The 27508-nt window shown below is 33.7% G+C and overlaps 2 protein-coding genes across 7 annotated transcripts in view; one reads left to right on the forward strand and one right to left on the reverse strand.

The window, feature by feature from the left end:
* Positions 1 to 27508, reverse strand: part of LOC124369695 (E3 ubiquitin-protein ligase MYCBP2) — a 663749-nt gene that overhangs the window by 57028 nt on the left and 579213 nt on the right. For all 6 annotated transcript variants that reach the window (XM_046827769.1, XM_046827783.1, XM_046827763.1 and 3 more), the window contains exons 38-47: positions 14539 to 14761; positions 11565 to 11741; positions 10372 to 10548; positions 7459 to 7668; positions 5793 to 5998; positions 4897 to 5032; positions 4043 to 4184; positions 2925 to 3101; positions 1083 to 1206; positions 639 to 814 (exon numbers count right to left, since the gene is read on the reverse strand). In XM_046827769.1, the coding sequence (XP_046683725.1) occupies positions 639 to 814; positions 1083 to 1206; positions 2925 to 3101; positions 4043 to 4184; positions 4897 to 5032; positions 5793 to 5998; positions 7459 to 7668; positions 10372 to 10548; positions 11565 to 11741; positions 14539 to 14761 (1748 nt within the window). The remainder of the gene's footprint in view (positions 1 to 638; positions 815 to 1082; positions 1207 to 2924; positions 3102 to 4042; positions 4185 to 4896; positions 5033 to 5792; positions 5999 to 7458; positions 7669 to 10371; positions 10549 to 11564; positions 11742 to 14538; positions 14762 to 27508) is intronic.
* LOC124369729 overlaps positions 25831 to 27508 on the forward strand; it is a 30919-nt gene continuing 29241 nt past the window's right edge. The window contains exon 1 of the mRNA XM_046827796.1: positions 25831 to 26122. Within this exon, the coding sequence (XP_046683752.1) occupies positions 25979 to 26122 (144 nt within the window). The 5' untranslated portion in view covers positions 25831 to 25978. The remainder of the gene's footprint in view (positions 26123 to 27508) is intronic.

Below are 27508 nucleotides of genomic sequence, written 5' to 3' on the forward strand. Positions count from 1 at the left end.
TAAGGAGTCTGAAGCAGACTATTTTGAAGGTGATTTAGTTTCCAATGCTCCAGGTATGCCAGTTTCTTTTCCTGGCCAAAGGTTGGCTACTTTTCTAACAGATCTTGTATAGTAGTTTATTGCACTTTTATAAGATGTGTGTTTTATTAATAAAAAAAAGGTTTAACCAAACTGGGACGTACAGTTTTGTATTACTTTATTAGACCCAATATAGATCTTCAACAAGTCTCCAATCATGTTCACAGGACCTCAAATAACACAGAGCCTTGCCTGCAAGCAATGCTACATCACATCATACATGGTTTCAATATTAGATAACAGAACAACAATAAAGAACTTGGCTTAACGACACATTGTGTCCAGCATGTGCACCTTTAGTGTCACACATCATCATTTTCAACAAATTTTGGGCTTAAACATTACAAATCATGAGAAATCTTTGCAAATGATTTAATTATAAAGATTTTTAAATTTAACTATGATGTTAGCAATAAAATATTTGTACATTTTTACTAACATCTCTTAAATACAAAGGAAGAGTTAACTTATATTAAAGTATGTAAATATAAGTGTATTATGAAGAACAATACACCTATCATAACTGAATTTTTTATGTTGGAGGAAATTGTTGTGAGCACCTGGGATGGGTACAGGACTGGAGCTGCGGCTGTCACGTGAGACAAGAGGTGATGAACTGCGAGACAACCGTCGCGGAGTGTCAGGCGGAGTCACACCATTACCGTTGGCCCGACTCTCACCAATCGCTTTCACAAGATCTTTCACAGAGACGCCAGCCAGTTCAGGAGGCATGTCCCTGAAAACGTATAATCATATACATTACATAGAATTTTCTTCAACAATAAAAATAGATTTTCCTGGAACATAGGGTCTTTAACGGTGATATATTTTATATCTATGGTGATATAAAACACTCAACCGAAATATAAAAATTACACCAAGACAAAAAAGGAGTTAGAGCAACAAAATGAAATCAATAATGCTTTTATTAGAGAGGCAGAGTTAGAACTATCACAACCTCCCTACATACCACTATGTCATGTTATAAAATATGGAAATAATACCTTGAATAGGAGACTTTTGAAGTTGGAGGCTTTGGTTCTTCTGCTGGCTTGAACCATTTGGGACCTGAGGACTTGATGGAGGAATCTTTGAGAGATGTCTTGGTTTCATCTTTGACTGGAAGGGCTGAAACAATGTAATGTATTATTTGGCACATTATTTTTCTAAAATAAATTGTGTTACTTTTAATACACTATTGTTTTGGTTTTTAAAGTAGAGTTTGTCTTAATCCTAGAATTTCATGGAGTAACTATGTGAATACCATTAAAACTTTAGTGTATGTTCTATATGATATATGGGTTCAAGTAATGGTGACTTCATAATATTATCTTGATTACAATGTGTAAAAAACTGGACAGCATGAATTTTAATATTTAATAATAAAAATGGTTTCTAAATCAATTGTTTAACTATTGAAAAAAAAATATATATACGAGGGGTATTAGAAAAATAAGGTTCCCTATGCCGCCGAGACAGAATGCGATATGTTGGGAGAAATCTGGCAACACTGTCTTACTCATCAGCTGTCCCTCTCTCTATCCATACCACTTGCGCCTCGCTACGTCCAACAGTGCCGGCCTAGCTGCCTTCGAAGATGGAGCTCCCTATCGTTGTTACCGCCAGATGCGAAATTCGTGCTGTGATTCGTTTATTAAATGCAAAACAGATTTCACCTATTGAAATTCATCTTCAGTTAATCGAAGTTTATGGGGAAAACTGCATATCTGTTCAACACGTTCGGAAATGGTGTAGAGAATTCAGTGAAGGCCACATGGAAATTCACAATGAAAACCGAAGTGGACGGCCTTCAGTTTCATATGGAGTTGTTGAAAAAGTTGAGACAATATTGCTTGAAGATCGGAGAATCACCATTCACGAACTTGCTTTGCTTATTCCTGAGATTTCCAGCGCGATCCAGAACTGCCGGAGAGGAAGATTGTCCAGTGGTGTGAGGCTTCTCCATGACAACGCTCGACCTCATGTCTCACATCAAACTCAAGAACTGCTGACAAATGTTCACTGGACTATTGTGCCCCATCCCCTCTACAGCCCAGACCTAGCCCCAAGTGATTATCACTTACTCCCAAAATTAAAGGAACACTTGGGTGGCCAACGCTTCAGTGCCGATGATGAAGTCAAGGAAGAGGTTACTCCATTCCTCAAAGGATTGGCGGCAGAATTCTACAACATGGGGATAGAAAAGTTGGAGCATCGTCTACAAAAGTGTTTGGACAGAAACGGTGGTTATGTGGAAAAATAACTTAACTTTTAAGTTTTAAATTGATGTACAACACTAAGTAGAAAAAAATATAGAGCTGTCTATTCAAAAAAATCATGGGAACCTTATTTTTCGAATACCCCTCGTATATACATTTTTATATTTTATTTTAAAATTATTATTATTTTTTAGAGGCTCATTTTCTGGTAGCGCCATTAAATTTATGCTGTTTAAAATTGAAAATGAAAACAAATGATAAATTATTTGAATATTGGCTATTGATAATATATGATTTATGATGTCTTCTTAATAAAACACTAATCAAATATAAACTCAATGTAAGTGAAACATTTCATCATGATCTTTGCATAAACACAAATCTCTACATTCAAATTTGAAAGAGAATTTAATTCTTCTCACAATGTCAGTAAAATGTTCTTTATTTAGTTACTCTGGTTTATTTAATAGCAAAAGGCATTTTTTATAAATCCGTTCAAGAGCTCTAAAGGAAAAAATTCTTTAAACTTTTAACAAGTTTTAATTGTTGGTTGTTGTGATTTTCTAATATAGTAACTACAATCTCTGGTAGAGACCCACAGACGAACATACAATTTGTACCACTCACCTGGAACAGATGAACCGAAGACAAAAGGGTTGCTGTTGTTGACAGAGGACGAGGGAGGAGTGAACACGGGGAACACGGTTGGGTTGTCAGGGCCAGAGAAGTCAAAACCTCGCTGACTTGCCTTGGAGAGTGAGGGGCTGAATACATCAGGAGAGCTGCTGGGACCTGCTTCCGAATCTACACAATTTAGATTGTATTAGAATATTGTCAGCTTAGTAATGGATTTTAAATTCTCAAACTTATATAACTATCATACAGTATTATGTCAAAATAAATAACATTTCTAAGCAATCACATTAAGGATGCGTTTGTCAGATTATATTCCATGATCTGAACAGGAAGTTCTTAGACAGGACAATTGTAACAAAAAGTACAGGATTCAAGAACTGACTGTGAGTAACTCTGCAGAAACTTGAACTTTCATCTTCAAAGAATGTGTACCTCTAGGCATATGTATCTGCCAGGGAAAGTTGAATTTTCTTTTTTGTTAGAGTATCCCAATAATTAACAAGTCAATACTTAAAGCAAGTCAATAGATTTTTTTACTTGTCTAAAAAATTTAAAGTAACTGAGATAAATATTTTGGTTTGTTCTAATGATAGATACTATAAGTACCCATAAAGAGCCATTACCGGTCTCTTCTAAATTATTTATTCCAAGGCTGATATAATAGTACACCAGATAAAGGAATCATAACTATATATATTTTTAATATTTGTATATGCATATTTTAAAGTGCATTTAAGGAGCAATTTTTGTGTCAAACTATTAAAAGAAAAACTTTTTAGGCCTATTGTATATGTAAAAAATTCTAAAACCCTCATGTTAGGCTTGTACTAACTCCAAATCCAATTCAAGTCTTCTTGTTTCGAAAGCTAAAAAATTCTAAGCTAAAAGTGACGATTAATCAGAGAGTCGATCTTTAGTTTATATCTATAAGATGATTAGTAGCTAGTAGCTTTGAACTTATCCCTCCTACTGCTTATTATCTTCTGAAATCAGAGAAATTCTAATGATGATGCACTCATAAACACTGTCAGCGCCAGAATGTGTTCAGTTATAATCCACTCTTTAATAATCTTGGTTTGGAATGAAATTAACACAATACAATAGCTTACCTTTCTCGATCTTGTCTGGTCGAAGATAGACAAAGTTATTCTTGTCGGTAGCAAGGGACCAGGCTTCCTCTTCCAGGTTGAAGCAACAGTTGCTGATCGTATCTTTGTCCAGTTGCACCCAAGTTCCCTCCTTGTTGATGCTCTAACAAAACAAAACCAATCACTGACTGTAAAATGATATTTTAACAGTGTTGAGGCCATGCACATGATGCTCAAAATTGACTTTAACAAAAAATTGTAGGGGTTCTACATATTCTGTTTCTAAAAAGAGTTGAAATAGTACATAACTTTGTACCCGTGACTGTCTCTAGCACAAAATGTAAGTTTAAGACTGCACAATTGATCGTGCCTCATGCTCCAGCACAGAAAGGTGGCAGTGGTGGTGACAAATGGTTTGTCACCAAGGACTGTCACTCATAACATACAATGGTTACCATATTCAAGATTTTAATAACCATATGGGTATTATTAAAAGGGTGATTTTTTAACGGCCATTATTACATTACTAACACATAGAAAAGAATTATAGTAGAATACTTTAGATTAGTGTTAATAGCAATGACCTGGAAATAAATTCAGAGTTGAGGTCACATTTTTGGTTAATATTTCAAATTTTAGGAATCAGGCAAGAAAGAAAATTACTATGTACTATATTGCTCTTTTTTTCCTAAACATATCTCGTTTTTCCAAACTTTTATTACTTTGGATTACTGAAGTCCAGGATGGTCTATTTTAATTAGGTTCTATTGTAACAAAACTGCTATTGTAATTCTCAAAAATATCCTAGTATATTATCTCTTAAGATACTTGATCAAATATATTGCATGTCACATAGTCTAGAGCGTTAGACTCACGTGGCAGGTGACAGTGATGTGGTTGCCAAAGTGTAGCATCCCAATGGGTGGGGCCGTCAGACTGGGGCTGCTCCTCACATTGTGGCCTGAGGCTCCACACTTCACCACCTTGTAGCTGGTCGCTTCTAATACCTTCCTGCTCACATAAAATATACTTTAAAGATATTATCAGATTAATAATAAATGTAGAATTAATTAATACAGGTGATGTGGTTGTCAGTGTGGCATCCCGATGAGTGGGGCCATCAGACTGGGGCTGCTCCTCACATTGTGGCCTGAAGGCTCCGCACATCACTACCCTGTAGCTGGTCGCTTCTAATACCTTCCTGCTCAAATAAAATATACTTTCAAGATATTATCAGATTAATAATAAAGGTACAATTAATATAGGTGATGTGGTTGTCAAAGTGTGGCATCCCAATGGGTGGGGCCGTCAGACTGGGGCTGCTCCTCACATTGTAGCCTGAGGCTCCGCACTTCACCCCCTTGTAGCTGGTTGCTTCTAATACCTTCCTGCTCACATAAAATATACTGCCGTAGCAAGTGACTGGATATTAGAATACAACCTGCCAATTAAAATGAATAACTTCTTAGCACATTTCAATTAAAATTAGCACACTTAAATATTTGAACTATAGCCCTATTGGATTACAGTAATATTGTACTACAGCATTTTTATACTTGTTTTTTTTTTATTTTTAAAATAATTATCAAACTGTTAGATGTTACTGTATTATTAATCATTAGTAAATGAAAATCACAATACAAAGATAACATACTAACATATCTTTGATTTCCGGCAAAAAATGAATTTAATATTATGAGGTATTTATCTTACTGTTATTGGTCGTACAATAATATTACTTTAAGACATCAAAATGAACTCCAAAACATACGGTATTTCGTGGGATGTGGTAGGTTTCCCTCGGCTCTCCCTCACCACATGGTCCAGGACTGTCTTGGGCTCTTGGAGTGGCAGCAGGAGTGTTTTCCCCAGGTGCTGGTTGTATTGGAGGCACCATGCCTCAGGGTAGGAGTTGTGACAATACTGCCTGATTGTGTCCTGAGTCAGTCGGAGCCAGACACCATCATCGTTATGTATCTATGAAGAAATAACATTTTACTTCAGATTCTAAGAACATACAAGGGTCATTCAATAAGTAACAAGACAAATTACTACTACTAAAAAACCGTTTATTTAATCATTACTAAACTTTAGTTACTTTTCTACATAGTCCCCAGTAGCTCTTATACTAATATCTTTCTGCTGGTTTGTAAATTCTCTTGGCATAAACTCTTTGAGTTGATCTCAAAGCCACTTTTGCACCTGATTTTTGACCTCTTCATTGGACTGAAAATGTTTCCCTCGTAGATTCTCTTTGAGGGGTCCTATAATACATTGAAGTCTGATGGGGCGAGGTCAGAGCTGTAGGGGAGATGTGGAAGAATTTCAGTCTCTAGTCTGTGAAAATTTTTTTGTCATCTGAATTGTATGTACTGTATATGGACAGACGTGGCCATGAAGCAAAATCACGCCTTCACAGTGTTTCGTTCGAATGATAGGTCTTATCTTGTTTTCCAGCATGTCATTGTAGTACTGGCTGTTGATTGTTATTTGCCCTTCAACAAAATCACAATAGCTTGGCCCTAAAATGTATTACAATCTAATTAAAACCTCTTGTTTTTGAGTAGACATTCTAGTTAACACAAAAAGAAGCCAAATTTTTATCCCTATTAAAAGTTTGTGTGTTCATTGCAGGTCACCAACAGCTCAAGATTCCCTTCTGTGGCTGAATGAACACAGTTTCAAATTGCGTAATGCCATGAAACTGTGTCTCAAGACATCCTTAGCCAACCTCTTGGACAATCCAGTGTTCTCTCCAGTTTTTGTTTATTAAACGAGTCCTCCGAATATAACAGCAAAAGGTCTTCTCTACACATATTACTCATACTTTAATCCCTTCTTTCTAAAATTGCACAATACTCAAAAAAAGTATAAAAACAACATAAGTCCAACAAACATAAAGGTGAATGAAACATGTAATTTCAGTAATTCAATTGTAAAACACTTCTACATCTTTAGTAAATATCTTGAGAAAATTCAAAGTATAAACCAGCCACAGAGTCAAATAAGGAATCGCTAAAAAGATTTAAAATAATTCAGTGGAAATGCAGATCAAAGACGTAAAAGGAACTAATATGGAATCATTATATGTAAATATTTAGAAAATAGCCTGTAAGAACTGCACTAGGCATATCATTGATAATTGGATCAGAGACTATGCTTAACCAATCATAAAGGAAAGGAATAAAGGAATATCTACACTGGCAACAGGATTTTATTGTATATATTGTATATATATGCACATTTTAATAGTGACATGAATTAAGCTATGTATGTCAAGGCAGGTTTTCATCTTACTAAGAAATGTTACAAAAAGTTTGTAATAGTAAATGTATGATAATTCATCAATAATTTAATATTTTGAATGAATAATTTTTAGGGAGTTACAAAAAAACAATCAATACTAAAAAGAAAGAATATTAAGATCAAGATCTTACTTCATCAACAAAGGCAATGGTGCCATTGACATGGACTACCCCTATCTGCTCGCTCTGCAAAGATGGATGTGCACGGACACGTAGGCCGGCACTGTTACGTGCAACAAACTTGCGTAACCTATTGGGCTGGTGAGTGGCCTTACGGGGCGTATGGCTCTGCGTGGGGGGCATGATACCTTGGGGTGGGTCCTTCACTTCCACCTTGTGTACCTGCACAGAAAAGTAAAATTCTATTAAAGGAGAAACACTTACTAAAAGAACAATCAGTAAAACTGATAACATTTTTTAGAGTTAAGTTTCAAAATATTATAAGTGTAAAGAAATGAATTAATAATGGTATTAATAAAATTTACTCAAGAACTATTTTTGCTTCACCAGTTTTTAAAAAGATTTAATAAAAAACTAACCACATTGAATAGTTCTTATTTATCTTCTTTGACAGTATTTTACTTGTAAACTGTGATAACTTAGGCTTAGATAAGCCAACAGTAGAGAGAGAACTGTCAGATGATAAAACACACCATATACTGTGTGTATTCTACAGTGTGTATCTGGTAGTGAATCCAATAGTTTATGAGTGACAATAAGTAATACACTTACCATTATAGGGTTTTACTAGCTACCAACACAAGACTGGGAACACACCCATGAATGGGTAATAAAAAAAGTAGAATAATGAAGGAAAGAGGATTTTTGATATTTTCCATTGTTTATGGATAAAAAATCAGCAACAATTCATTTTGAGATCTGAAATTTGATTTTTTCTTAACCAAATATATAACTACAATGTAGATTAAAATAAACAAATCATACCTAACTTATGCATGTCATAACACTCTGGTATGATTTGTTTATCTTAACCTAGATTGTAGGTATGTATTAGGTTAGTTATCCACTTAAGAACAAAATCAGATTACAGATCTCGAAACACAGCTTACTGACTTTTTATATAACAGAATGAAAAACTCCTGTTATGTTCACAATCCTTCCATAATCGAAAACAATCATTAACCAAAAAAGTAGGGTAAGAAGTAGTCTTATTACTACTTACTGCAGCTTTGTAAGGTTTATTCTCTTGGAACCAAAATGTTAAATAACACCCAGTAAAATATTTCTTCACTGATTTCGTTACATACATTACATACATGTAAAACCAATTACTACAAGGCATGCAACTAAGAAGCATATTCAAGGCTAATATTTCAAATTATATTAAAATTTAGCTTTCCTAAGCTGAGAGATATTTTTCATGGATATTTTTTTCTTTTGAAAGTATAGAATACAAAACCGTGTTTACCATTTAAAATAACAACATTTAGAACTACTATTGATTATAAACTTGAGAAATATATATATGGTTTGATTGTCATCCGGCCAGATGTGGAAAATTGTACTTGCTATTAGTGCAAGTGTGTAGGAGGTGTGAGGTGGAATGGTCTATTCCTCTAGATAGAACACTCTTTATCACATTACCTCAGGCTAGACTCAGATGATTATTTGTTAGCATGTGATAATGTGATGGAATTCAAACCCAGACCCTGAGGCGAGACACTCAGCTACCAGTATTAACCCTCCCTCTGATATTCAATGGTCATACACCCAGTTATTATAAACTCATTCTTGTATTTGTTATAGCATGTAATGTAATACATTTATATTTTAAAAATGTATAACTAACATGACTGAAGAACTACTAAAACATTAGAACATATAAGTATTTTTATCTTTGCCTTATAAAAACTGGCCACACTACTGGTTACGTGGCCAGTCAATTTCCAGGTTTTGTATTTGTAATTTCTGTTGTATGATGCTGGTGGAAATAAATCATTTATTCATTTAACTTATTGTTAGCTACATTTATTTCTTTGTTGTGATTCATATAGTAAATTGTCATCTGTTAAAATTATACTTTGTTTTTGCCATGCCATCTTCTCATATGAGTAGTTTGTTTTGTTGCCGGCAAGTATGTGTATATAGTTGTCATTGTACTTTATTCAGTATTACATTAACACTATTTAGGATTGTAATTTCATATCTAAATAGTCCTAAACCGTCTGTGAACACATTAGAAGTTTTTCTACAAATTTGTATTTTTGACAACTCACATATAAGTAACACCTGTTTTTTCAGTATTATGCAAGTTATTTATGATTTTATTAGTAACTTTAGAATATTAATACATAATTCAATACACACATTTAAGAGATATTGAAATTGATTATTCACTACATGAGGCTACTATAATAATGAAATTGAAAAAAATATTTATTTAATTTAGTTGAAGTTAACTACCATGGTTATGGCATAACTGTGACACACGTGTAGGTGAATAAAAATATCTTTAAAGGGAATAGATTTCATGTTTTTTTTTATTTAACTATGATATATTATATTTTCACATAATTAGTACATTTTGAAAGCAGTCGCATATTTTTGTAATTTTTAGTCAAACGGTTTGTAAACAAATACTATAAATGATTATATTGATTATAAGGCAAAAACCATTAATTTTATTATAATAAAAATGTTGATTTCTTTATGAAAACATTGATTCTGAACATATTAAACGTTGTTTAAATTGATATATTTTGTTTTTATTTCAATTACTCTTGCATGACATTACACGGACTTGAAGGACTTCTTTTTTTGTTTGTAGTTCAACTAAAATTTTGAACTAAATAATATAATGGAGAAATTTGGTTCTAAAATGGGTTAAAATACCCAAGAGAGTATATATAGATCCTTAAATATTTGAAATATAAACGGATTGAATAATAATGTAATTTTATTCAAGAATGTAACTACAAGTGTTTACCAATGTAGTCTGCCATGGCAACAATGAGTTACCAGACATCATGAATTTAGAAGCGTAATGACAAATTGAGCATATATAAAACGTGTGAATGTATATACCTCTTCCATAGTGTAGCCATCAATGGTGGCATGGATACAATACCAGCCCACCGAGCCTGGGGTCCAAGTGGCACTGTAGGTCCCATCACTGTTGGGCCGCACCAACATGGTCTCACTGGTTCTTTTCACAGCTGGAGACGTGTAGCGCAGCTCTTCAAATGAGTAGTTCTCATATACCTAAACCAACATATTCCATTATATACATTTGTATATGTTATTGAGATGTAATGCAATTATAATTGCCTCATTTTCAAGACTAACTATATTTTATGAATATCTTATTATATTAAATAATATTGGTTTTTGTCTGTAAAGTAGCCTAACTTTGTAGATGAACAAATATTGTAGATATTGCAAGTATTCATAGCCAGAATGTGACATAAAGTAATGGATCATAAAGTAGTTATTTCACATTCTCTGCTGTGCAGTGGCTTAAGTGATATTTTCTAGCAGTGTTATGAGGTAACACATATGTGAAGAATGAAACACAATGAACTGTAATACTGACCTGTCTTGTTATGAAGGAAAATATATTACCCCATTATTCCATTTTAATTTTGAAACATAACTACAATGTGTTACCTGAATTTTTGGTCATATCACGGCTTGTGCCTATAATGATCACTCATTCATCTGATTTAATATTTTTATCATCATTACCTTAAAAACATCTGTTTTGTCTATAACAAGTATTGCACAACCAATTTCTTCTATAAAGAAAAAAGTTAAAGAAAATGTTATAGTATTAAAACCAAAAGATTTGCACAGTTTACAGATTACAGGGAATCCGGATGTATGGGGACTAAAACTGATTATTGCTGAGATGATAACAGCATCCTGGCAATTTGAGATTCAAATTTATCTTGATGCCAGAAAGTTGGAAGAAGCCTTGAAGAAGAAGGAACAAGTTGTCAAAGTATGTCTCCTTCAGGTCTGGGTTTTCTAGTAGTCTTTAGCACTAAAGTACTTCAATCGTCATATTCTATAGTGAACTAGACCTATCAACAGAGTTAATCTTTACTCTATATCTCAACATTTGCAATAGGTGAAGTCCCCCGTTATCCATTGGGTTGCCCAAATGTATATAACATGAGCCTCTTATACACTGAAAATATTTTAGGTTTCTCTGGGTCAATATAATCAACGATATGTGCATCCAACTGATGAGTCAGCCGTTTAATACACGAGTTTACCTTCATCATGGTGATCGCGTTGTAGCACATCTGGTCTCGGACAGTAGCCTCGTACGGTGTGTCCAGGCTGGGTTGTGCATGGCCCCCAAATGTCAGCTCATCTGGTTGACTCACGCGGCGCACCTTGCGGCTATCTCCGGCCTCCTTTTTGTCGATGGGTACTGCTTTTACTTCAATCTGTGCAGTAACAAAACATTTCAGTAGAAAGGGGTACAATACAAGTTAACTTTTCAGAAAACATACAAACAATATTAAATTTTCCTTCCCACAAATTTGGTCACAAAAATATTAGCCTACATCTATATACAGGTTAAAGTTTAGGAAATCTATAAATTGCACATTTCAAAGTAAACTAGTACTATAGGAAAATCTTAAAATCTTAATCAATTAAATGTGTTTCAGATGTATGTTTCAAAAGAATGTTTTTAGGAACAAGGAGCAGAAACTTTTTATTAAAAAAAAAACTTAAAGTTTAATACTTTACCCTTTTCTTTTCCTCTTCATCCACACATTTTGAAATACATACTGAATGGGTTATAACTTTGCCACTTTTATTTTTATTAGGTACACAAAATTCTATATCATAAATAATTTTTATCACTCATCTTTCTAGTGTTTTATGTAACAAAGACTATATGTTCTCTTTTTCATAAATGACCATTAAAAAAAGAATTTAAAGGTTGTAAAGTTAGCTAATTTATTACAAGATTTATTTATTTTTTATTACTTTACAACCTTTAAATTCCTTTTTAATGCTCATTTATCAAAAAGAAAACATATAGCCTTTGTTACATAAAGCACAAAACACAGCAGATGCAAATAAATTGTATTTTAAAAATGAATTATCTTGCAGATGTCAGTGATCAAATATAAGGTAGTGAACTCAAGGTTGTTTCTATACAACTTATACATTTCAAGGCTCACTATTTTGTAGCAGGTAGTTGCAGCTATGTTGAAATCTCTCTTCTACTTTGAATTGAGAGAAACAATCTTAGAGAGTTTTAAGAGCTTGAATAACGAGTAGTAAATTAACATTGGCTATAAAAAGATTGCAGCAGGGAAGTTTGTAGTTAGCAAAGAACAGAAGTTAAGCACAGCAAAGTTTGCACTCAAAGTTTGCAACAAAGTTATTATGACACGTTAGCAGTCTTGTACTATAAAAAGTTAAAAGCTAGGGAGGGATATGAAAAGCTAAAGTTTTTATGATGTTATGACCCATAATGTAATATTGTATTCTTTAACTCTGAATGTCCCAAGTTGAAACAGTTTACTATGTGAATGACTTTCCTAACTAATTCAGTTAGTATTTAATACTCTCATACTGTACTCTCTACTTTCTTTAGTTTGTTTGGTGGCTCTATTATACTTTTTATTACTGAACGTTCACTACTTTTTAGTTTTTACTACACGCATACTATAATAGAAAGTATGGTAATGTTACATGAATTACACTTTTGTGTCAAAATATCTGTTTTGGAATCACAAGAAAATAATATATTGTTAAAATGTGTGAGTGCACACATATGTATGCGGAAGCATTAACCATAACATAACAAACGGATTATGACAAAATCAGTCATACAGATACAATCAGTAAATCCTTGTTATATAATCTGTTAAATATAAAAACTGATTCCTGGAAATAAAAGCACAGAAACAATTTTTTGTTCCAATTATACCACAACTAGGTATTTAATAAAATAACACAGACTGGTAAAATGTTATGAGAGATTTTATTTTATTTTTGTAAAATTAAATTAAATTAGAAGATATGCGAATGGTCCAACATATAAATCTAATTAATAAATATATTGAGAGTATGTACTTGTGCATTATTTTTGATTACTTGTAAAACAGTACTAGACAAGAGCCAAGCTGATGTTTTGGAACTCTGGCTGAGTGAAATAACAAAATACAATGACATTAATGTAAAGAAAAGATTTATGCACTTTTTGGCACAGATTATTTCAGTTTTTAAAAAGATCCAGAATTTTTACAGAATTATTTTGCAACTTCTTCCATATATCAAGATTGTAATCATACAACGTTTTAAGAAGCAGTACTATGTACAGGTCTATTACATAACTAAATTCCAAATAATTACATCCAATACGTTTGTTCTGAATACAGTTTGAGAGGGTTTCTAAACAATACATATTGTTTCTATTTGGTATTTATAATAATTTGGGAAACGTTTCACTATATAGTTCATGGTATTATATTTATTTGTGTAAAATGGTAGTATTTTTGTATCATACAAAATTTCATATAAGCTATGACCACACATAGTAAATATAAGGCGCTTAAAGACTTTACATTTAAGAGAAGAATGTGTTTATCACTATTTCGATTTTGTATGGCTTCAATATAGTGAAACTTCCAAATATTTTAAAATGTATATTAACATGACAGCCGTCAAGAATAGCCTTATAAATACATACTCAAAAGGTTGCTATATACATATAGCAACGACGTTGTACAAGTAAACCTCAAAACTTTCAATTTAATATTTCATGATGATAGCTACAAAGTATTTTAAAATGATCTGCTTTAAGATAGATAGATACATTAGGGGCAGACCTATTTCGAACCAGGTGTCTGGGTCTAGGGTGTGGGATACATAAAATGATCATCTTCTATTATAAATGGCTTTTAAAGAATGGAATGAAATGTTAAGAATACATGCATTAGTGTTAATATGTTGTTTGTTTTGAAAGGTTTTAGTTCCACATGACTGAAATACTCAACAGGCAAAAGGAAATTTCGGAGAGGGGTTAAATTCATATATGCTCCCCTCATGAGTATGACACTGAAGTATATAAGAAGATTATGACCTTACTGTTACTAATATGACAGCTTTTGGTACGGCTACACATGCCGGTCACATGCCAACTTTCAAGAGTCTGTCTGCCTGAAGAGGTTTTTGCAGTACAATTGTTTGCAAAGATGGTGGGTGAGTAGCGATATACAGTACCTTGAGGTAGGGCACGTGCACAACCTGCCCGTACTGGTCCTTGGTTGTGAGGTTGACGACAGCTGGCCAACCACAGCGCATCTCGTCGCGCGGGTAGAGCAGCTGACATCGCGCGGGGTCCACGTGACTCTCGGGCTGCAACCAGCGTGCCAGGCGACCTCCGCTGGTCCCAGGTGTGCACACCACCAAGTCGCGCAGGAACAGGCGCTCATTGCAGTGGCAGCTAGGACAAACAAACATCTCACTTTTGTGTTGTGCTCAACCAAACATAACAAAACAAAGGAACTTCCAAGATTGGTAAATATATGACAAATAATTCTGAAAAATTCGCTATACAATGAAAATTTAATGCTTAAGTAGATCAAAATTAATCACCAGAATTTAGTTTAAAAAGAGTAAAAATAGTCAGTCAGACGGCCCAATAGCTAAACCTACGACATCAGGACTTGAGAATTGTATGTAGTTGACAAGGAAAAACTAAGAGAGTAATGGACAGTAGAGCAGGGGAATCCATGGCACCAATGGAACCTTATAACACAAATATAATAATACCAAAAAATCTATTACAAGAAAACTTTTTCAAAACAGAACTAATATTATTTATTAGTAATGAACTTCAAATAACTAAAGATTGTATCAGGTTATTATTTATATATTGGAAGGCGTAGTTTGACCATCTTACACAGGATTTGTGCAGTCACTAGGGTTGGCAAGGAAACCCATTCCCAGCAAGTGAATACTCTTAAATAAATATTAGTAATATAATTGAAATACTGAATTAACCGAGGCAATGAAGACATGTTCTAATGGTGGTCACATGAAAAGTCAATTTATCAGGACTTCTTTTACGTTGTAAAAAGCACTTTAACAACGGTTAATAATTCAAAAGATCATATTTCGTACTTTCAGGGTTTTTGAGTTTGCCTTGTGGTGTGGCTACCTATATTTTTTATAGATTTGGTTACTTGAGGTTTTCATCACATCGTTCTCACTTCTTTCTATTTAAAATGGGCAACATCTAGTTTTCTAAAGCAAGATTTCTCTCGTCATATAAAATGTGTTCTTGGTGAAAATAAAGTTTATTGATGAAAATATTCCATATCAACATGATTTTCTAAGGCAATAAAATGGTGGATAAAATTCATCTCTAATGATAAAATCTCAAAAATAAAATTTTCACTGGACCGAAACAACACAATATAATGGTATCTCTCCGCCGTCTCTATAGCTAACATCTCGCAGGAGTTGCGTAAGAGGTAAGAGTGATTTTGCATCTTTGTTATGTTTTGTTTCACTGACGTTAGTAAGTTAATATTAGTAACTAATTAGTGTGTCACAGTGTTTTTCTCTAGATATTACTTTAACACTAAAGAAATGTAACGCTATTACGCATTATTAAGGTACCTGGCTGATTCCATTTCAAGATACGACGTAGCACCCAATTACTGGGCATTGGAAACATTGTCCTTTGATACGTTCCATACCACATTTGTATCACAATAAGTTCATCTTCACGACTCTTTAAGAGTCAACGTCACCTTTAGGTGGCAATTCTTTAGGGATAGACTCTTAACGTTAAAAATTAGAATTAAGTAGCCTTTAACACAACCAAGACAGAATTCAAATGGTTCAAATCCACGTAAAAATTTAGTATCCATTGGTTATCCATTTATCCACTACACTTATTCTTCATTCACATAAGTATCGTACTCAAGTCAATAACTGGAAGAATAGCCACTCTTGGTTTTGCCAACATTCTCTGTGTGAGAGGCCGACGCAGTTAATAAAATAGAAAATCGTGTCCAACTAGCAGAAATTTATCCCTAGTTGTTTTCCACAATAATCTATCGAGGGAGAACTTTTTCAGATGCCAAAATCATATTATATGTGTAGCATATAGAACAATTGTATTAACTAATGAAATATTTGATTTATAAATAATCTTTTTGTTATTTTACAAATTTACAGCTTCAACCAATACACATGATTTTGCTAACTTTCTACTGATAACTATGGTACAATTTCACATTAAAATTTATTGCTCGTAAAGAATCGAGTTGATATCCACATTTTCACTACTGTATAAATATTCACAACAAAGATATCAGAGAAGCCTAAATTCACGAACCAACTCCAGCAGAACTCTAAAATAAACCTGACGTGCAATGCAAATTTTACAATCAGCCTTTTGCACTACAAAAAGGAGCTGATTTGAATAGAGATTCAATTGACTTGTGAACAATGTGGGGTGTGGGTATCCCACCTCATCAACAAGTTGGGAGTTAGCAATGCATATCATCAGCTCATCAGCACGATGTGGGCCACTTCACATCAGCATCACCGGTTCTTTCTTTGCTATTACACTCAGCGCACTGGCTGAATATGTAGATTTCCATCAGCACCTGTTTATGTAAATTTTACCTCTACCGCAAATCATTATCTACATTTAAAACCAAGATATTCCATTTGCATAGTTAGGATTTTAGACAATAGAGGATTGTATTTGTTATGAATTTAGAACAATTCATTGGGTATATAATATAGATGTTGGGTTGACAAGAAAAATTGATACATCGAGTTAGTCCTCAAGTAGACTACAATAATTCCTGTTACAACATTTTTAACAAGTTATGTATAAATCCTACAGGTAAGCGAGATTATACATGGTGTCGATTACGTCCCAATACGGCTTAATATTATTTTAAACCATTACAATTACAGTCTAACCTCGTTAGTAAGTATACCTCGGTAAAACGAATTCCTCGATAAGATGCATATTTCAAATCCCCTTGAAACTTTCGTAACACTCAATGCTGATAATACCTCTGTACAAAGTAATAATTAGATAAAAACCTCCATAAGACGGATTTTCTGTGATTTGGGCTAAAACTGATTAACCTCTATACAACGTATGATAATCACAGAACCTCTACAAGACGAACGCGACCTCTATAGGACGCATATGTTACGCTCTCGACCTGTATAGTACCACAGACAATGGATACGTTTGTATCCATTGTCTGTGATAGTACATAGTTTTCAAAACAAACAGTGGCTCAAACGCGTGTCTCGACATGAAATCGCAGCTGATACACCCCACCCATCCCTCTTCAGGACTGGAGCAAGGATAGCGAAGTACTGGGGGCCAAGAAATGGAGTTTGAAGAATTTTTTGACTCAATGATGATTTAACACTATGTGGAGATCTAACGGATGAAAATATCCTGGCTTCTGTTCAACCTTCAAATCCTCAAGAAGATGAAGCAGCTGAAGATGAGGAGGAGGATGTGATCGAACTGAACTGTCAACGAAAGACGCAAGAGAAGTTATTGATGTACTACAGTATTTTTCGTGGAGAAAATTTGTTTAAATGAAAGTGTAGCAAACAATTTCGTTTGATTATATCCCACGAAGTATCGTCGAGTTAAGATTCCATTTTGGGTATGGCAACCATTCATACAGGTAAACAATTGATGACTTCAACAAGAATTGATTGCAATTTTAAAGTTTTTGTGAAATATTGATCTGTTATGTATGGGCTTCTAAGACCATATGTACCAGTGATTTAATACATACATGGATACTACATTTTAAAAACTGTTGCAGTCTTTTTTTGACCTAGGACTACTTTGAAAAGTAGCTGAAGTTTCGTTGATTTAGCTCAAATAAAACATGTTTTATTTAAAATAACTAACTTTTGAATGCTGATAAAGGAAAATGTATCTCCCAAAAAACCCTTCAAACTTAATTGACACTGGGGATAGCATGTTTAGATCTTTATTGAGCAAGTAGCTATATTCATTAGGAGTCAAGTTGACTGTAGATAGATAGATCGAGAGATGATCATCTCTCTCATATTCATAAGGTGATAGATTTAACCTTGCAGGCCAGGGACTTTCAGAAAATATGGCCTGCTTTTGTTGCATTATATTGACGAGTCAGTTATTAAGTTCTTTACAGTGTTACATTGGCAGGGGGTTACATTCACTTAATACAGTTCATTTTATCACTTTGACCGAATTCTCCCGTCTTTCCTTAATTTAATGTAGGTTTATTGAAAATTTGACATATATTTTCCGTAAGAACCAACTGTACTAAAGGCCATTTTGATTTTAGCCTCATAAAAAGAACGTGAAAATTAAACAAAAAAGAAAGTGCTCTCATTCTTTGTCATAGGAGATATATTTAATAAGCATCCAAAGTGGGTTTACTCTTTTCAATACTATTATTGGTTAATCAGAAAAATCTCATATTTCTTGTAATTATTGAAATACTAAAAAAGTATACACTTTACAAGCAAATCTAAAAAAGGCTTGGATGTGTATTGATCATAACTTTAAAATGAGACATCTCCCATTATGCTACAATCAGACACGTGAGAGACAAGTGTTTAAAAGTTTCACATTGTTGTTGATGGGTAAAACTCAGTCATTTCATTACAGCTAGCTCTTAAAACATCGTTTTAAGGGATTATATTTTCAAGTTCTGTTGTCAAAATAATGTGTTTACTTGAATTTCAAACATGATGTAATTCTTCCCAGGTGTGTATTGCAATTTAAATATTATTACATTTTCAACAATTATTTGTTCCAATATTGTATTTTTGTCCATTTACAACAGTGTGATTCCTCTGAACTTTGTATGCTCATCAAACAGACACTAGCAGTAGAGTTGTGCACTAATAAACACGGTGTTGTATAGGCATAAGCTGGGACGATATAATAATAGTCGTTAAAACACACCAAACCGGGCTCCCATTGTTGGATATTCCTCATTGGACAAACATACGCGTACTTCAGAGTTCATAACCTAGAACTCGTCTAATGTTCATTTAAAGCGAGTACAGACAGGAAGGATCCACGGCGAGCCATATCCATGCAGATGAACCTCTGATATGCAATGCTAACTGAGTTCACCTCCCCGGCCATGTGTCCTGATGAGGTGGGATACCACACTAAACTCGTTATTTGTTCCAGTGAAAATAACCTGCAAGGAATTTGCTCTCTCCCATCCTTTGACTCAAACATAGCACAGAGTTACTTTGTGTAATACATCCATCAAACTTTGCACATTCATGTTTTATGAGTTTTATTTTCAATGATGGTATATTTCTTTTTACGAGTTTTGATAAAACAGTTGGAAATTCAGTAATGATTTAAAACTATTCAAAAATTAAACGTAATGAGCGACGCTATATCTATTACTGTATCTATTTTGGAACAGCTTAAAAAATGGCGTCATTCAATAAATGATGTGTCAAAGAACTTGAATTTGTTAAGCAAATTGGCCTTGATAATTTTATGAACCCTGTTTAAATAAATCTAAGACGAGGCAAATATCATTCAGAAATGTTTGAGAACATTTTAGGACATAACGATAGACTTGCCGACCAATCCAACAAATTAACTTCATCAAACGTGTTACTACGTCACACTTTACAATGGCATACAACTTTACTCAGTTTCTGTACAAAATTTATCTACTCTGCGATATTTGTTAGCATCACGGTTACCCATAATACCAATGTAAAAGTGTTCTGATTTTATTTTTACCATAGATTTTAGTCTTTTGATCAAAAATTTAATAATTTCCTAGGACCAAGAGGAACCTTTGTACCAAGTTTCAAGTGTCCAGCAACTTTCTGTATGATTTATCACAGGACGGACAGACAGACGACAATATTTTGATAAGGCCCTGTCTAAGTGACCGCGGTGATAAAGACATCATTGGAAACAATGATAAGCAATGCCAACGCACAGCAATTAGCTGTCTCATCATGGCTCTATTGTGCAACATCTGATCAATTCAATTAATACTCATTAATCTGTCCAGATGCAGGGTTAATGTGAGTTTACAATAGATCCAATCTACATATCATACAAACTTATCTCGTAATAACGTACTGCAGATGTTAAATGGCATATATTTAATCTATTTATGCTCCAACTTTCAGCCCTAGATTGTATGAAAATAGTAACTTAATTATTTCATGTGTTAAGAAAACTAACCTAAATTCATAGATTAAATTAAATAAATCAGTTACGTATGTTTAAACTACGATTTGAAATTAATTTATAATTTGACCATACAATTATTAAACTGCTATTAAAATGCGTAATTGATGTCAGTTTTATTAGTTTACATGACAATGGTAACTTTATATTAAATTTGGCTAAAAACAATATATATGAGAAGTAATGTGGAAGTAAAATAAATAATACTTGAATAATTATTGAAAAAACCAATCAAGCGGTAACGATAAATAAACTGCTTGATTGTTTTTTCTATAGTATTTTATTTATTTTTCAAACTTAATTCATTTATTAAATAAAACAAAAAAGACTGCAAAAAATATAAAATTGAGGTTTGCTGCCAGTTTTAAGGTCGGGGTATAAGATTTAGTGACAATAAACACAGTCTATACCGAAATGCAAAGTTAAGAAAGATAGATTTGACTCCACAATCAATCCATTTTATTGCCCTGAAGTTAACTGTGTATGTGCATGCACATACATATAAGCCCTGCTCTGTTTCATCTTTTAAGGAAGTTTTGTTTGTCGTTAGATTCCCGTAAGCAGCTGAGTAAGCGCCAAACTCATCAAGAACTTGAACTATGAGGTAACCATATCCCACGCCAAGAGATTGTGCACATCAAGCAGATGAAGTCATTGACCTAAATGTTGTATTTTTCTAGTTATCTTCATAGTTGGATACCTTTGTACCAACTAGCAAAATTTTTGTACCTTTGTACCAACTTTGTACCAAGCAAAATCATTCTTCCGGCAAACTAATTCTTCATTAGTTCTTCAATCGAATTTTTCCAATACTTCACAACTTCCTAAGTAACATAAAAATGTTTGAAACTATTTAAGTTACAACTCATCTGCTGTATTTATACACCATAACATCGTTCTTAAAACATTATGTTTTTATATAAAAGTTAAATGTTTTACTTCTACGGGCCCGCGGTTTTGTAGGCTTTGCACGTGTATGAGCACTTCCGATTCGAGTGAATCATATTTCCGGCAACAATGTTGAGCTTGCCTTGTTGCCACGACCAACATTACACTTTTATGTTTAAAAGTGTATCTTAACGGCCATTGTAATTTACTCCGGTCTTAGTATTATTTGTGCCAAAGTATATTCTGCCTTGTATACCCGATCAATGAAATATATCACCATATTACATATACTGGACTGAGAAACTTACTTCTGTTAAAAACAATTAAGATAGGTATGTTTTATAACAGTCTTTAAATTCTTAGTAAAAGTTAGACAGTAACTTTGTCTTTGATATCTGCATTATAGTACTGACCAAGCACTGCATGTTTAATATTTATTAAAGTGTACAGTTAAAAGTATATTTTTACTAAACTTTGAACTTTCTTATCTGGATAATTTATAACTCTGTGCTCAACAGCGGTTGCCGAAAAGGTTGAAATAAGAAGTGTTGTTACTATCTAGCTTAATTTATGCTTTCAAGACTATAACAAATTAAAAATAGTGGTTAAATTGATTAAACATATGACTGTGCTGTTTTATACATGTTTACACAACGGAGTTTATTACATTCAACATGTTCTTTCGATTAATAACTTTTGTTTGCTTACATACAACTCTAGAGACAAAGATGAGATTTTTCGCAACTGTAGAGACGGTGGAAATGTCGAAATAAAAATAATCCTATAAGTTAACTAGGGATCCTAATAATGACGGTGTAAAGTTTCAATACAATCTTTACATTAGTTTTTACACGATCGAGTAACACACATATAAACACCATTAAATCTGTATATAATAAGAACAGATTGGTAATCACAGTTTCAATGTCTACAAGTAATTAAGCGTTACATTGCATCCTGATATATATATTACATTATACCAAGTGAGAGGTTTAAATATTTCCTTCTGCTTATATACTATTATTCAAAGATCGATTTCGAACACAGTTTAAATTATCAGTGCTCATCTTGAGTACAGCATTTTAAAATTAACGTTTTTTAATGTAAATACAGTGTAACACCAATTTTGAGCGATTTGCATTCTAAAAATGGCTGCATTGTTTTATTTTCTTGTGTTCTTGAGATAGGGATAACATTTATTGTTCGGTACTATTTTTATGAGGTAATTTTGGTAACAATAATATTTTGTAAGGCATACATTTGGTAGATATAAAGTTTTGTTATTTTTATCTGTAATTATGGTTTTTATACATATCGTTTTTATCCATTCCATTGACCTTGATGAAAGTTACCAATCAACGCACACCTGATTAAAACATGGCCAGTATTGTAATAGTCATACAAAGGTCACAGTTTACTACAGTTAATATTTCTTTCACATTGATTATATTTTAGAATGTTACGATACACGCATTTGCTTTCAAATACTAGTTTATTGGCAATAACAGTCGTATATGCTGGCTTTGAATTATTGGTTCAAAACTGATAATATCTGTAGAACAAGACACTTAACTTACATTTGTTAAGTAACTACAAAGCAATAAAGTAAATATAAGCCAAAGATGGTTGGTAGAGGTTTGGTCTTGAAGTCTAGAAAAAGAAAAGTAAGAGAGGAGGATATGGAAAATTCACCCTTTATGTTATAATATTAACCTAGTAAATTGTCTTGAACTTTAGCCTGCTCTGAACCCTTATTAAGTAATCTCTAACATAATAAGTGTTGGTCAATACTCTAGAACTGAGCTAAAAAAATCGAAATTATATAATAATAAAATAATATTAAGTTTATTGGAGCCTGATGAAACAGGAGCAATATTCAAGTAATCATCATAGTAATCTAATCTGCTCAACCCTTCAGCTTGATAGCGTGCTTTATTACATCAACTGATGCATCAAAGTGATAAATACTATATAATATTCAAGTAATCATCTTAGCAATCTACTTTGCTTTACCCTTCAGCCTGATAGCGTGCTTTATTACATCAACTGATGCATCAAAGTGATAAATACTATATAATATTCAAGTAATCATCTTAGCAATCTACTTTGCTTTACCCTTCAGCCTGATAGCGTGCTTTATTACATCAACTGATGCATCAAAGTGATAAATACTATATAATATACAAGTAATTATCCTACCAATCTAATCTGCTCAACCCTTCAGCCTGATAGCCTACCTTATTATATGGACTGATGTGTCAAAGTGATAAATACTATTTAATATTCAAGTAATCATCTTAGTAATACAAATCTGCTCTACTCTTTAGCCTGATAGTCTGCTTTATTACATCAACTGATGCATCAAAGTGATAAATACCATTTAATATACAAGTAATTATCCTACCAATCTAATCTGCTCTACCATTCAGCCTGATAGTCTGCTTTAGTACATCAACTGATGCATCAAAGTGATAAATACTATTTAATATTCAAGTAATCATCTTAGTAATATAATCTGCTCTACTCTTTAGCCTGATAGTCTGCCTTATTACATCAACTGATGCATCAAAGTAATAAATATCATATAATATTCAAGTAATTATCAATAGCAATCTAATCTGCTCTACCATTCAGCCTGCCTTAGTACATCAACTGATGCATCAAAGTGATAAATACTATTTAATATTCAAGTAATCATCTTAGTAATATAATCTGCTCTACTCTTTAGCCTGATAGTCTGCCTTATTACATCAACTGATGCATCAAAGTAATAAATATCATATAATATTCAAGTAATTATCAATAGCAATCTAATCTGCTCTACCATTCAGCCTGCCTTAGTACATCAACTGATGCATCAAAGTGATAAATACTATTTAATATTCAAGTAATCATCTTAGTAATATAATCTGCTCTACTCTTTAGCCTGATAGTCTGCCTTATTACATCAACTGATGCATCAAAGTGATAAATACTATTTAATATTCAAGTAATCATCTTAGTAATATAATCTGCTCTACTCTTTAGCCTCATAGTCTGCCTTATTACATCAACTGATGCATCAAAGTAATAAATACCATATAATATACAAGTAATTATCAATAGCAATCTAATCTGCTCTACCCTTTAGCAGACATACAACATTGTGGTTAGGTTTTTTGTGATTATAATATGTTTAGCCATTTTTTAAATGTTGTTAAAAATTGTCGTGAATTAATATTTACGCTGAATTTTATAAAACACTAAACACAAAATAGAGTATATTTTGCCGTAGTATGAACACAAAAAACACATACGTCTGACTGTACGTCTGTCTGTACGTCTGCTCGTACGTGCGATAACTCCAACTACAAAGATTCTGCAGACTTGAAATTTTGCACATATGTTCGTCTAGGTACTCCTTATTGATTTTAGGATTTATTTTTTATAATTTGTTTAAGGAGAGGCTGATCTCATTCGATCAATTTAAATTCCTTCGAATCTTCACTGTATCGGCTTATTTTTAAAGCGTTCTCTTTGTTTCTTCCATAGTGTAATTTCACACCACAGTTTAATGTTCACCAACATCAAACGATATAAAAACAAACAAACACACACAAAATCTGTTTGTGCGAAATATTGTTCGAATCAAACTACTGCACCCGATGAGAGATAAGGAAGAATAATGACCACCAACTCTTGTAATTTATTATGTTCAGTGTTTTCATGACATTGCACAAATCTTGAAAAGTGATTACTTATACCAGAATAAACAAAAACGTCCCTGTAAACATGCCGTATCCTAGGTGTCTGCGTGTTTTTACTCAATAATTCGTTTAACAGAAACGTTTAAGTTTAAAGTATTGTTATTGTGTTTACTTCATTGACTTGATAAGACCTGTTGACAGCTACGAAGAAAAAAATAGTTTAAAACGACAAATAGTTTGGTACTTTACTTACTGGATACTTAGATAAACGATGACTGGGAAATAAATTTGCACTTATCTCGTTCTTATCGCGCATAATAGAATCTGTATTGTATTTTTGCAATCTTTAAATATGTTATTTTTAGCGTATTTATTTATTATTGGGGATATAAATCATCAACCTAAAAACGTTTCGACTATCGCTATAAATTCAATGGAGAATTTCAAATGGGACAACTAATCAGAGTTACTAAAATCAGAAAAACAATATACGATGAATTATTATGGCACTTTTTCAGGATTTGATCCTTGGCCATCACGAAACGGCATGTGTCATCCGGTTTTTAATGGGGGGGGGGGATACAGTGGGGTCGAGTAGTGTTGATATACAGAAGTCTGTAGGCCCATCATTGATTCATGTGGCGGGCAGACAGGCGGGCGGGGTGGGGGAAGCGGAGAGAGAGAGAGAACGGGTGGAGAGGGGAGGGGACGGTCGCGCCAGTGTTGTCGTTGTGTTGGTGGTGAATGTTCAGTGTTCAGTGTTGAGTGTCCGTAGTCCGTAGTGTAGTAGTGAGACTCCCGCGGTACCATGCGCCTGTGCGTGTCCGTCACGTTATGACCATGTCGGTGAGCGATGGGTTGGTCCTCAGTGTTGGTGCTGTCCGTGTTGGTATATACTTCGACGTCGAGTCTTTCCATCTGTGATTACACACAATGTAACTGCACTGATTACGGAGGCCCGTGGATTAAGGCGGACTGTCATTTCAACAGCAGTCAGGTACAAACATAACCTCACCTTCACCGCAGTCAGCTGACAACATGGCGGTGGCGGTTCATTTGAAACGGACAGTAAACAAACATTACATTTTGGTACTAATGTCAGTCTTTGTCATTTTCCTTACAACACTTTTAGCTGCTACAACACAGTTCCGACAAAAGTTTGGAAGAATTCTCGTCCAAAATCAAAGATTTGTTAGTTACTGAAAATGGTAGTTTGTGAGTAGGATTAAAAGATGCAATAGCCCAATGAATCAAACTTAATTTTATGTTTGCAGCAGCAATATTCTTTTGTACTTTATAATCCCTAAAATTCTGGATCCGAGAATAAGTTGTTTCAGGTATTGTGGTTACACCCTTACGATTTCCTCAGAAAGGGTTGACATTATACAAAAAATTCATATAATACAAATGTGTGAATATGATATTGACACTAGATTCATCATATTTCCATGTTGCTATTGCGTATATTGGAGAGAGAATATTTTAAGGCAATTAATATTTTCTATTATTTTAATACTTTACCTGTTTTGTTATTTTTTTTTATTGTACGAGTATCTCTTTGTGTACGGTATAACATTATTTATGCTTTAAAACTTTTGAAGTTTTGAATATACATAGGCCTATAATATTTTGAATATTGTAGTGTATATTTAATATATACACGCAAATATATAAAACAGTGTAAGCACAATTGTGGTTAGAGACCTTGCTTGGGTACTACGCGGCGGCGTAGACTGGAGACTGGTTCACTCACTATCTGATCGTGAGATACCAATGAGGATCAATTGGGAGGAGAGCGAGAGCGGACCTTGTAGGCGAAAGGAAGAAGAGAGAGATATGTTTATTGGGAGGGAGCGAGATGGGATAATATACGGGCCGGCCGCAATCTGTGGTGACCCTGCCAGCGACAATTGTCTTGGCCGAGTCACACTGACCACGCTGACCCTTGACCTCACTCGCTCGCCATTACGACACCATCAGAGAGATGCCCCGAGGTTGTTGCACTTTCTCCCCTTGCTTGATTACCGTACGGAAATGCCGAACTAAACCCCTCCCTTTCTAGATTATTTTAACAATTTCAAATTTACGCTATATGCTTACTACTAACTCATAATTTTACGAGAATAACTGGATAGTTCAGACGATTCTTCCCGAGTCTGTTAATGAAAAAATTCTGTTTAATAATGATGTTGATTTGAAAAAAAATAAAATGTCATTTAATTTATGTAATGACAGAGCTGGACAGTTTCCAATAAGAATGTTAGAAAATACCATTGGTACATGGTGTTTCGTCTGGGGGCCAGGACAGGCAATCCTTATCTAAATGGCAGATTGGGTCGTTCTTTGACAAAACACATGTCAGTAAATTAGTCGTGAGGACGTG

Source organism: Homalodisca vitripennis, chromosome 1 (assembly GCF_021130785.1).
Source record: "Homalodisca vitripennis isolate AUS2020 chromosome 1, UT_GWSS_2.1, whole genome shotgun sequence".
Lineage (NCBI taxonomy): Eukaryota > Metazoa > Arthropoda > Insecta > Hemiptera > Cicadellidae > Homalodisca > Homalodisca vitripennis.